At 28.0% G+C, this 11880-nt stretch overlaps 2 protein-coding genes across 2 annotated transcripts; one reads left to right on the forward strand and one right to left on the reverse strand.

The window, feature by feature from the left end:
- Nucleotides 1–4046: 4046 nt before the first annotated feature.
- Nucleotides 4047–7984, forward strand: LOC105626773 (UPF0764 protein C16orf89 homolog). The gene is made up of 7 exons (XM_012208068.1): nucleotides 4047–4149; nucleotides 5227–5325; nucleotides 5539–5688; nucleotides 6399–6697; nucleotides 6853–6994; nucleotides 7474–7576; nucleotides 7843–7984. The coding sequence occupies exons 1-7, from the start codon at nucleotides 4047–4049 to the stop codon at nucleotides 7982–7984; spliced, it is 1038 nt and encodes a 345-aa protein (XP_012063458.1).
- Nucleotides 7985–9860: 1876 nt separating this feature from the next.
- LOC105626774 lies at nucleotides 9861–11186 on the reverse strand. Its single transcript, XM_012208069.1, has 4 exons — nucleotides 11115–11186; nucleotides 10882–11043; nucleotides 10353–10506; nucleotides 9861–9976 (listed from the first exon to the last, which is right to left on the reverse strand). Exons 1-4 carry the CDS (start codon nucleotides 11184–11186, stop codon nucleotides 9861–9863), a joined length of 504 nt encoding a protein of 167 aa, XP_012063459.1.
- Between the last annotated feature and the right edge of the window lie 694 nt (nucleotides 11187–11880).

Raw genomic sequence — 11880 nt, forward strand, 5'->3', positions numbered from 1 at the left:
ATGTACTATATTTCGAGTAAAATTTTCCTCAGAGAAAAAATTTCGGAACGTAGCCCTAATAATTATTCAAATAAAGAAAATTCGTTTTTCAAACCTGAATAATCGCTTCATAAAGCAGACTGTTATATTTTTCTACTTAATTCTACTACATTCTCTCATTTCAAATGGAAATGTATAAAATGAATATATTTTTATCAAATTTTGCGATGACATCCATATTCTAAGACTCACATTCCAAAAAAACATTCTTCCCGAAGAAAATTTTACTCGAATTACTGTAGTATACGTTACATGTCTTATATATATTTCGAAAATAAAATAAAATTTTCCTCGGAAAGAATATAACTTAGAAGTAAATACTCTTATTATATTTACATCTTGCTGTTCCATGTGTGTGTTTAAATCTTTGCATAAGAGCGATGTCGCTAAAAAAAGTTGGATTAATCCAACTTTTCAACAGTGGTCTAGTTTCCACCGAGGGTTTAATCCGAATCAGAATGTAAGAACCAACTACAGTCGAGCATTCCCCTGTCGTTCGACTGTAACAGGAGAATACTTGTTGGTTCTTACATTCTGATCCAGATTAAATCTTCGGTGGAAATTAGACTAGTGTCGCTGGCGACAAAAAAGTGGCCAAATTGAGAGAGAATTCAGTCACGTGATCATTTATCGCTGCAACAAGCAACACCATGAAATTGTATCTTGAAAGACGTTTTAAACCAGTATTCAGATCTTATATTCAAGACTATTTTAAGTACGGTTTTAAGAAGTCACGAACCAATCAGAGGGTTACATTAGCATCTAAAGACAATAGGCCTGTTCTTTTTAATTGAACTTTTGCATCAGTTCATCTTTCTTCCTCTTCTTTCCTTCTGGAGAGAAAAGGAAGAAAGATGAACTGATGTAAAAGTTTAGCTAAAAAGAACAGACCTATTACTTAAAATGGTCTTGAAATAAGAATCGATTATAAATATCGATTTTAATGATACTTAAAAAAAAAATAAAAGAAAGTCTTAAGATATCTTGGGGTCGATTCTGTATCTTGACACAAGATGAAAAATACAAAAATAAGCAAATTTATTAGATGTTGACCTATGATGAAATTATCAGTATTCTAGCAAATTCGCTCATTTTTGTAATTTTCACCTCGTTTCAAGATACAAAATCGATTCCCTTATGTTTTTATTTCAAACTTTTTTGTAATCTGGATTAACATAAGAATATTGTATCAGTTGGAAATATTTGTGATTACGTAGTTCAAGATGCACGAAATTTATTTTGCACTATCTGCACCAATCTACACCAGTTACATTAAATTGCTTACACTTGCTTACACTTTATTTCAATATCTACACTAAGTACGTATATATACATCAACATATGTTTATGTTGTACAGTATATACACAAATATACGTTGAATTCATGCTATGCATTGAAAACAAAAGACATTGAAAATTCTTGAAGATTGAAAATTCTTGAAGATTAAAATTCAATCCATTAGAACTCCTCATCTGTTTTGTTCTGTTCATTGTGATAGAATAGCGAGATTACGAGTTCACGTGTGTACCTGAGTGTATCGAAGTGTTTGTGTTTGTGTATGGTGTGTGAAGGTCAAGCCCAAGAACTGTCAAAAATGGATGGTAAAGACGGTGAAAGATAATGCGGTTAGTATTGTCATAACGTCAAATAACCCGTTGCTAATCCATTTGCATGATTTAACATTTTAAAAAGAAAAAGAGAGAATTCATAAGTTTTCTTAATTTAATAGATACAGAACATTGACCATCAAGACGAGGAATCACTCGTTAAGAAGTAGAGTTGAGTAGATTATCTGATTACCTGGAGGAACATGGACCGAATCTCGGATGATCGAGGACTTCTATTTCTCGCCATCTAGTGAGATACAGTTAGGAGCGTGCACAACAAAGCACCCAAATCATATCCGAAGATTTGATCGAAGGATGCAAAGAATGCCTGACATTTTTCTGGGAAACAGTGGCACCCTTCATCGTTCCTTGATGTTTATATTGAAACTCGGATGGCAGTCTAGATTTCGCTTGCCTGTGCTTCTGGTTATTGTCTTTGTTGCCATGGATTACAGACTGCAGCTAGAGATCGAATTCGGAGACAATGCGGACCAACATGATGATCTGTGATTGAAATGGATAAGATCAGATTGACGTGATATTCTTAATTTACGTATCTAATATATATATGTATATATATATATATGTAGCTAGAATGAGATAATTTCTACTTTGGTGAAAGAAGTAGAGACACGACCTTACTCGATTAGTTTAAAACGTAGCGTCAACTGTTGATGATCGATAGCTATTATACATTTAAAAAAAATTCAAGTTACGAGTACAATTTTGCGCTCAGTACTTGTTATTATTATTAGCACTTGGACTTGCCAGACTGACGTATGCATTTGACATATATATATATTAATTTAAGAATTTTATAATATATTTAACTTATCTTATATATGTGTCTTATAACATATTTATATTATGAATTATACATTGTCCAAATTAACCTGATAAGAAAGAGCATAATTAATATAATTTTATTATAGAAATTTGTAATAAAGGATAGGATTTTTAGATAGGATTTCCTAAGTCTTTGAAAATCTTTGAGAAAAGTAGAGATTTTTTTAATCTCTTAAGAAAATGAATACTAGTAAGATTAATAAAAGCTTATGAAATATATGAAGCTGTGTGTGAGACATCTTTCGATTTTTTCTATTGCTGCGACCATTTCCATTTATGATCAATTATTAAACAGAAGATAAGAAATAAATATAGCAGAAAATTTACGAGGATTTACTTACTGCATGCAAAAATATAAGATAAATTGAATCAGAAATATGATACGAATTTGAGATATCTTTATAAAAAAAAAAGAATATAAAAGATATAAATAAGGAACTTATTTATGTCTTATTTTGTATATGTAATTAATTCTAACATAATATTGTAAGTTGTTTGTATGATAGATGACAGTGGTGTTATTTACGAATAAATAAACAGGAGACGACTTATTTTTAGATATTATGTATTACAAATTTTTTAACATTCATTTATCTTAAGACATAAGTTTTCATTTATCATATCCAATAATAAATGAGAGTAACTTGCGAATCGAAAATCTTTTCGAAAAAAACCTAAATTTATTTTTGTTAATACATATATCTTTTTAATCCTCAACGATTTAAAATATAAATTTTTCGAAAATATATCTTTGAATATTGGTTAAAAATATTTAAAAACTTATTTTAAATATTCTTTTTCTTAAAAAAATAACTTTTCAAGGAAAATAATATATTAAATAATAAATAACTATCTGTAAATAATTGGATGAGTTAAATATAATTAAAACTATTAATGTATAGCATCTAAGTTGAAATATTTATTCAAGAAGAACAGGCAAAAACTTTTTGCTATTTATTTTTTTATTTTAATTTTGAGGATTGCTCTTTTAAATTAAATTTATTCATATATTTATTCGACATAAAATTAAATATATTTAAGTTTTTTTTAACACTTGAGAGTATGTAAAAAGATTAAATTTAATCAAGAGATAAATATTTTTTGTATATTTGTTGTTATAAATTAGGAACAATAAGTTTAAATATAGGATTTTGTTATTCTAGGATCTTTATTAAAAAGGTATATTCTTTAATTACAAGCTATTGTAATTGTATGATAAATAATATATTTTTTTAAATCGAAATAGAATCGTCGCTGAAAATAGAGAGCGAATCTCTCGCAGATATGGTCGGAAAGCTGTTAATCTCCAAGTCCCGTGGAGAACACTTTTCCTGTCAGGACACGTCTGTTTCATGAAGAAAAAGTAGTACTACGTGCTTCGGCATTTACCAATTCGCTTCGAGAGCATCGCGCTTTTTCTTCATCAAAGAAGAAGCAATTGACGATAAATTTCGCCGACGTTTAGCTTAGTCGATGTGCCCATGGTGGGGATTCAGCTTATATAAACGGCATGAAAATGAAGTTTATTGGTTTTTCTTTACATAGCCGTTCCAATGGAAACTAGAGTTCCAGGATTTTCCAGTATCCTCAGGATCCTCCTTCTGTTCGCTTGCTTCTCATTGCGAACTGAAGCGGCGTTTAATCCCGAAAGTTTCCGTGAGTGAATTGATAGTAAACAGGGTGATAAAAGATTTATGTAAATTTGTAAAGAAATTTTTTTTATTGTATAGAAATATGTTATTACGAAATGTTTCTAGAATATTGAAACATATATTGAATATGTTTAATGTGCCTCTGGTCTTTATTAAATTTATTGTTGAATACATTTGTGAAAGAACTTGTCTCAAAGTGGAGAGAACTCCGTTTACAAGTTCATTGCATACAATACCTGCCTACATCACATTTGCTGACAATTCGTTTGCATAAAAATTATTGCTTACAGATCGATTGCTTACATATACTATTCACAAATATAAAATTAAGAAAAGAAGGCACGTTTGCACACAGTACATTTTTGCCCTATAGATCGCCTGTAAGCATTAAAAATATAAATTCTCTATTTTAAAACACAAATTCTCTGCTTAAAAAACAAATTATTTTCTTACATAATTTCCTTAAAATTTTTCTCATAATTTTTATACGAATTGGAATATTTTTCAGAAATATTCAATATTTGAAATGTTTACATCTTCTTTCAGAATTTTTTATATAAGTGAATTCTGAAATATTCTGAAATTTTTTATCTCATAAAAAAAAATATTAAAAAATTTTTTAGACATTTCATCAGAAATTATACTTACAAAAAATCTTATAAATCTTATGATATTTGATAATTAACATATACGAAAAATTCTAAGAAAAGATGTAGATTTTCTGAGAAATGTTCCAATTCGTATAAAAAATGTGAGAAAATTATAAAATTATATAGAAATTCTGAAAAATTACATGAAAAATTCTGAGAAAAATTTTCATCAGGGTTTATTTTAATTTTATATTTGTATGCAAAAATACTTGTAGGCAATTGATTTGTTTTCAATAATGTGTGTGACGTACTTTTTCGTTTTAATTTTATATTTGTTAATAATAGTGCACATAGGTAATCCAGAAATGGGTAATAATTTTTGTATGTAAACAAACTGTCAACAAATGTGATGTAGGCAACTGGAGTTTTCTCTCTCTCTCTCTCTCTCTCAAAGTGTACCAAATAGAATAATAAAATATCGATTATTCCAGAGCAAAAATTAATTGCCTTACAAAAGGTTCTTGACTACATGAACAACAGACCAGAGCAGATGAATCTGGATGCTGCTTTCGGTGTTACTTTAACCGAAGGTAAAGAAAATAATATAATCCCTGATTAAAACCGATATGATCAATATGATATCGACGTGAACTTTTTGAAAATTTTAGATTAAGCTTTCTAAAATATGAAGCTTGAGTTAGGAAATAAGAATTTTAATTTTGTATTTAATTAAAAATTCACAGATATATTTTTATAATGTAATTTTTAATAAATTTGCGTAATATCTATTGCTACTAAAATAGCTAATTTGGTGGCGGCGCTCCTACATGAAAACGTCCAATATTTGGAAGACAAATTCTTCATCGCTCTCAAAGAAATGGTTGTATTATCCGATTTAACTCGGAAACATTTGATGAAGATTATTGCTCCGAAGAACGAAACTAAATTTTTAAGTAAGTGTAATGAATATATAATAACATGAAAATACAGATTTGGTTTCCTTTAATGCATTTTATTTATTTAGATGGTTTTCGTATTTGAAATTCATGGGTTTACGAAGAAAATAAAAAGTGCAAATAATTGTAAAAAAAATGTAGGAAAGCTTTCCGAGAAAAAATATTCTACGTATAATCATATAAACTTATATAAAATTATATATATTTTTATATATTTATATATATAGATGAATATATTATATATATAATTGTATATAATTATATATAAACTTATATATAAATTTATATATAATATGTCCATTTATATATAATTACATAAAAATATATTTTTATATAATTTTATATAATTTTATATAATATAAAAATTTTATATAATATAAATTTATATATAATATGTCCATTTATATATAATTACATAAAATATATTTTTATATAATTTTATATAATTATATATAAAATATTTTTTCCCGGGTTCTTTAAAAGAAAAATGTAGAAAATAGATTTGAGACGCTAAAAATATGTTTTTAACAATTTGCATCCTTAAACTAAGAATTTTTAATTAAATTAATAATTCTTTAAAATTAAAATTAAGAATTTCCAAAATTACTTTTTACATTTAAATTTATGTTGTTGAAAACCTTTTTTATTGATTAATGCCACTGCTTATTACATATCGATCAGGTTTTGTGAAGTCTAAAGTTTTACAGTGCTATCGACTTTAAACAATCCCAATCAATGGATAAAACCTATATCGTGGACGAAAGTCTTTTCAAAATCGAGATCTTATCCTCATCAATTATTAAACTATCAGGAAGTTGTTCGATCAATATGGCATGGAACACCTACTGAAACGGAAAGCGATCAATGTCTAATCGAAATAATGCGTAGCAGTTTAAAGGAGGAATGTGAAATTCCCGTTGCTTGTGTCGCAACATTGATAAAGGAAGATGATACTACCGGATATCCTCTTACACATAGATTGCTCATCGTTCAAGTTGCTAAAGTAGTAAGAGGCTAAGAAATTTAATTATTACATCGTATACTTACATTACATATACATTACATATATATTACGCTCACGAGAAAAAAAGAGAAGAAATCTTTTTCGGGCATTTTTACGTTTACCTTCAAGTTTGATTAACAAAAAGAAATTGATTTTAGCTGGGATGCAAAGAGGTCATCGACAAAACGGCTTCGCTCTCCTCTTTGGTATCCACGTATTGTACCAGGATCTTTCAGAATCTCATTAATCTTGAAGCATGGAACTTCCCAAACGTTACGCGAGATCTCATGTTGGAGCAAGGTATATCGTGCGAGCGATAAAAATATTTATATTTTATATATTAATTTTTTAATTGCAGCTTATGTTTTGTACATAAACTGATTATGCGTACTCTGGCGAAAATAAAAATTGGAGTAAATCGAAGGAAAAAGTGATAAAAGCGTAGACAGAGCTTCTAGGAGGCAAAAATTGAGACAACAGAACATAAAAAAAGAGGTATGCTTCTTGTTGTCTCAATTTTCGCCTCCTTCGTTTAAAAATTTCGTTTAAATTATTCTGTGATTTTCCTTTTTACACTTCAATGTTTATTTTTTATTTACACTTTAATTTTTATTTTTGTCAGGATGCAACATGCTTGCATATATGTATACGAATTTTCCATTGACAATGAAGCATATATACATATATATTCGTATTTCGTAATGAAAGGATTAAATAAAAAGAAAGTATATACATATATAAACAAATGTGAAAAATATACCTTTTATTATTTTTTTTAGTTGTTCTATGCGGCATGGAAGGTTACTACGAATTCGTCGATAAACATTATGAAGATATAATACTGAGTTGGTCTCATTGGAGTGGCTGCTTTGGTGTAATCGAGTAATTGTCTATGCATTAGAAAACATATTTTTTTATAGAGATACATATTTTAATTATGCAATTACAATATTTCATCACAATTTCATCGCAATTATTACAGTTAATATAGAACGTATAATTGCAATAATATATAAATATTTCAGTCAATTAGAATGTGCATTATACGTGTATTTAATGTATTCGTGTTAAAGATTTTACAAGTATTTAATATTTTGTAAAAAAAATATTGTAAATGAAATATCGAAATGTTATGTTAAATGTTTCAGACTTTCTAACGAACACCAAATCACTCGACGATCATCGTCGATAATCGACTTTGGATGTGATAATCATACGACAAGTCTTGCTGCCGCGAGTCTTGCCGTATTTATTCGAGAAAATATAGAAAATGCTCTTAGTCAGCCTTAAATTTCTGTTATTTATATGGAGCACTTTTATATCTGATGTTTCTTTTTATTGTTTTGCAAATCTGATTTTTTGTTGAAGTTCTTTACAATTACATACCTTCATAATTTTTTACAAGAAAAAATATCTTCTGTTTTATATACATAAAGTCTTATCTTATATTCCTGACAAGAAACATAATTAAGAAGAATAAGTATAACAAATGTATTCGGTAAAAAATAGTGTATCATTCGAAAAATTGTGTTACTTCTGTGGAGCTGAAATATATTTATGTATGTATATATGCAGCAGATATAATGTATATTTTATAAAAGAACTTATTTTATTAGAAAGGTATAGTAACTTTTAGAATTTTAATAGCCGGTATTGAAAAAAACTAATTTGTTCTTAAATAATAAATAATATTTATTAAGATTGAAAAAAATACAATGGCACATGGAAGAGAAAAATCAGAATAAATAGTTAAAATAAGAGAGTCTGTTTTTCTAATGATATTGATATGAAAACTTGTTTTGTGTGACACTTTCGTTTCTTCTTCTTTCACAAATTAAAAAAATTAATTAACGATGCGAATTAATTGTCTCACCAATCCACTAATGAATTCTATCTTATTGTTATTGTGTCTTGATGATCTGAGAAAGGCAGTGTCTAATTCTTTGACAAAAATTCATCTCATAAAAACATTTCATAAACTATCTTATAATAATATAAATCAATTTATCGATAGCTTTTCACTTCGTTAATTTTCTATTTCTACTCCATTTTGTTCAAGTTTAGACTATTAAATTAATAATTTCTTAATTAATGTTACATGATATTTAATTAATAGTGTATAAAAAACATTTTTTGCTAATTTCTGATTAATAATTGCACTTAGAACATTTGACAGTTTAGTTATTCGAAAGCAAAATTCTTTAAAATTACGGAAGTATTTCGTTATAAACAAAATAATGATAGTTATATAATAAATAAGATCTAATGTAAAAATGTCCTAGCTTATGCTTATTTTACGCAGATTAAGGGATATTTTTTATGAAATATCCGGTCATGTAAATCGAAATATATCGTGCTTTGGTGCAAACTATGACGAGAATACCTTTATAACGCCGCTTATATAGATTTATAATTAACGAAAAGATATTTCCGTTAGATAAATGACTGTAAGAAAAATTGACTTTAATCTGACGTTATTCAGCGAATCACGAAAAGAATAGTTTCGCTAAAGTTCCTAAAAATTTAGTTAAATCTGAAAATAATTTTATGTATTCGATTATAAAAATAATTATACACTGAAAGAGTAATTCTGTTGTAAAATCTAAAAATTTAGCTAGATATAGATCTGAAAAATAATTTTGCTGGATCATCAAAACGATTAGATAGGATTAGGTAAAACTGGTTGCTAAAATATCAATATTTTGCAGCATCATATGCTTAAGATTCCTGCAAAATTATTTTCAGATTTGTATCTAGTCAAATTTTTAAATTCTTCAGCAAAATTGCTTTTTCAGTATAAAATATTTAAACTAATTACAACGTCAAAATTTTTTGCATTGTTCATCATACTTGTATTGTCTACATAAACATAGTATGATGAGCATTACGTTTAATCGTAAAACAAATTATTTTCACATTTGTAATCTATCTAAATTTTTAGATATTTCAGCAAAATCATTCTCTCCGTGTAAAGATATTTATTATTGGCGAAAACGATATAAACCGCTGCAACTTGCAACCGATTCTAACAACGTGTCGTGAGTCGACGAGTTTGTAAATGTTTATACGAGCGGTAGCGGTTGCTGCGGTCGTCATGCTGTTCTCTAGCCACGATCGCTTTCGCTGACAGGCCTCTGCAATCGTGTATTTACATTCAATCTTGCTCTCATGCTCGTCGGTAATTGTATGGCTTTCCATAAGGACCTATTCTTTTGCTCATCTTCTCGATCTTCAGTTGCTGGAAATAGCTATACACTACTAGCCACATGTACGTGTATATTGCTGCAAAAGATTAAAACACTTTTATAAGTTGCCTTAATTACACAAACGTCTTTCAGTGTCTATCAATTTCTTTGATAAAAATCTTAGTTAATTTTAGATTGTCAACAGTATTATGATTACAGACTTCTATGATTAAACTTCCATCAGACTTCTATAATCAGGCTGGCCATAGAAGTCAGTTTATCTTCTAATCTGAAGATCTTGTATTCTTTATAGATTTAATTCTGTGATTGTGACTTCTTTAAGATTTTCAACTTCCTCATAATGATGAACAAGAAAGAAATTGCTTTCTTTAAAATATTTTTTTTCTGAGTAACAAGAATTTTATTGAAGATTCGTGATGGTATTTCAAACGCAACTGACGTTAAATACTCACCGACGGCAACTGGGCCGAATACGAGCCAAAGAACGCCATTAAGAACTTCGCCGTTTACTAAGAACATAATTGCAGTGTAAAGGACACTCACAAGAAAGGCAACGGCTAACATAAGGCCCAGAACCACCCATGGAAGCATCATAAATGTATTTTTCTGCGAATCCAAACCGATCATCATTAAAATTATTTATATAAAATAATATCAGATAATAATTAAATTAAGAACAATATGCATAATATGTTTTTCGATTTTGTATATACATTATATAATATATATAATGTGTAAAATTATTATTTTACAATTATTATTTAATTTTTATATATTTTTATACATTTAGTATTAAATTTTATAAATAACTCGATAAATAAATTTTCTGAAGAATCTGCACGATATTGTGTTTACACAAACATTTTAGATTAAAAAATTCTAAACATTTAGTGACTTTATGTCTGCAATTTGATAGTTTTAAATGTCTCTCATTATTTTTCTGCAATATTTTATTATACATAGATGTCAATATTTCTTTACCCTTAAAGCGCCGATTATGAGTAACGTAGAGATGAGGATGGTCATGCAGAGATTGATGGCGAAGATAATCTTTACGGCTGTTTTGTCTAGAATGTCGATGATTATCGTTTTCCATTCTATGTTCGCCGTGAAGATCAGGATCAGAAAAAGCACAGCTAGTATCTGCACGAAATCGGTTTACGTAATAATTGAATCACGTGCGAGTTGTGAAAACATAGAAATGATGTACTTACGATGCCACATACTCCACTGAAAATTGTTCCTGTTTTCAGGGAACAACATCTGCAACAGGTCGTCAGCTGCATTCTAAAATAAAGTAACAGTTCCATTATTTTATCGAATTAATATTACTATTTATTAATATTATTACTATTAGTATTTACAAAATATTTAAATAGATAACAAATATGTATTATTCATCATTACAAATATAATTTTGTTATATGTGAGTTTCTGCAATATTTTTTTTCTAATATTGAATATTAATCCCTTCTTTTTCTATCTTTTATCAAATCTGATAAACATTAACGTATTATAATAGATGAAAAATTACTAAAAGTAGTATTTGTTAATAAACTAAGAAAAATAAGTTTCCAAGGGACACATCAAGTCGAAATGATTTTATTTTGAAGTCAAAATAATGAAAATCAAAATGATTTCTAATTATAACATTTGACTGTTTATTGATGTTAAAACTCAAAATAAAGTCATTTCGATTTTGTTCGATTTTTTGTTGACTTTTATGTATTCCTTGAATTAACATTCTTTAATCATCAATTTTTGAAAATATTAAATAAGAGATATAGAAAAACTGTGTTTCTAAACTCGATTTTTTTTCGCGACATTATCTTGATCAAAATATATCAGAATATGCTTTGCATAATCCTATCATAAATTCGCCACACCCACCCACACCTCATCCACCAATTACGGATGATGACGTAGTGAATTACGGAATATTGGGCGATGATGCGACAACGTGATCCATTCTCGCTGCAA

The sequence above is a fragment of the Atta cephalotes genome (genome assembly GCF_000143395.1).
Source record: "Atta cephalotes unplaced genomic scaffold scaffold00006, whole genome shotgun sequence".
NCBI classification, from domain to species: Eukaryota; Metazoa; Arthropoda; class Insecta; order Hymenoptera; family Formicidae; genus Atta; species Atta cephalotes.

Excerpts from the sequence above, each read along its gene's own strand:
- LOC105626773 (XM_012208068.1), top strand. The coding sequence starts at position 4,047 with ATGGAAACTAGAGTTCCAGGATTTTCCAGTATCCTCAGGATCCTCCTT. Across the intron at positions 4,150-5,226 it reads GTTTAATCCCGAAAGTTTCC|AGCAAAAATTAATTGCCTTA; the intron begins GTGAGTGAATTG and ends CGATTATTCCAG. Across the intron at positions 5,326-5,538 it reads CGGTGTTACTTTAACCGAAG|CTAATTTGGTGGCGGCGCTC; the intron begins GTAAAGAAAATA and ends CTACTAAAATAG.
- LOC105626774 (XM_012208069.1), bottom strand. The coding sequence starts at position 11,186 with ATGCAGCTGACGACCTGTTGCAGATGTTGTTCCCTGAAAACAGGAACA. Across the intron at positions 10,507-10,881 it reads TCATAATCGGCGCTTTAAGG|AAAAATACATTTATGATGCT; the intron begins GTAAAGAAATAT and ends TTGGATTCGCAG. Across the intron at positions 9,977-10,352 it reads ATTCGGCCCAGTTGCCGTCG|CAATATACACGTACATGTGG; the intron begins GTGAGTATTTAA and ends AATCTTTTGCAG.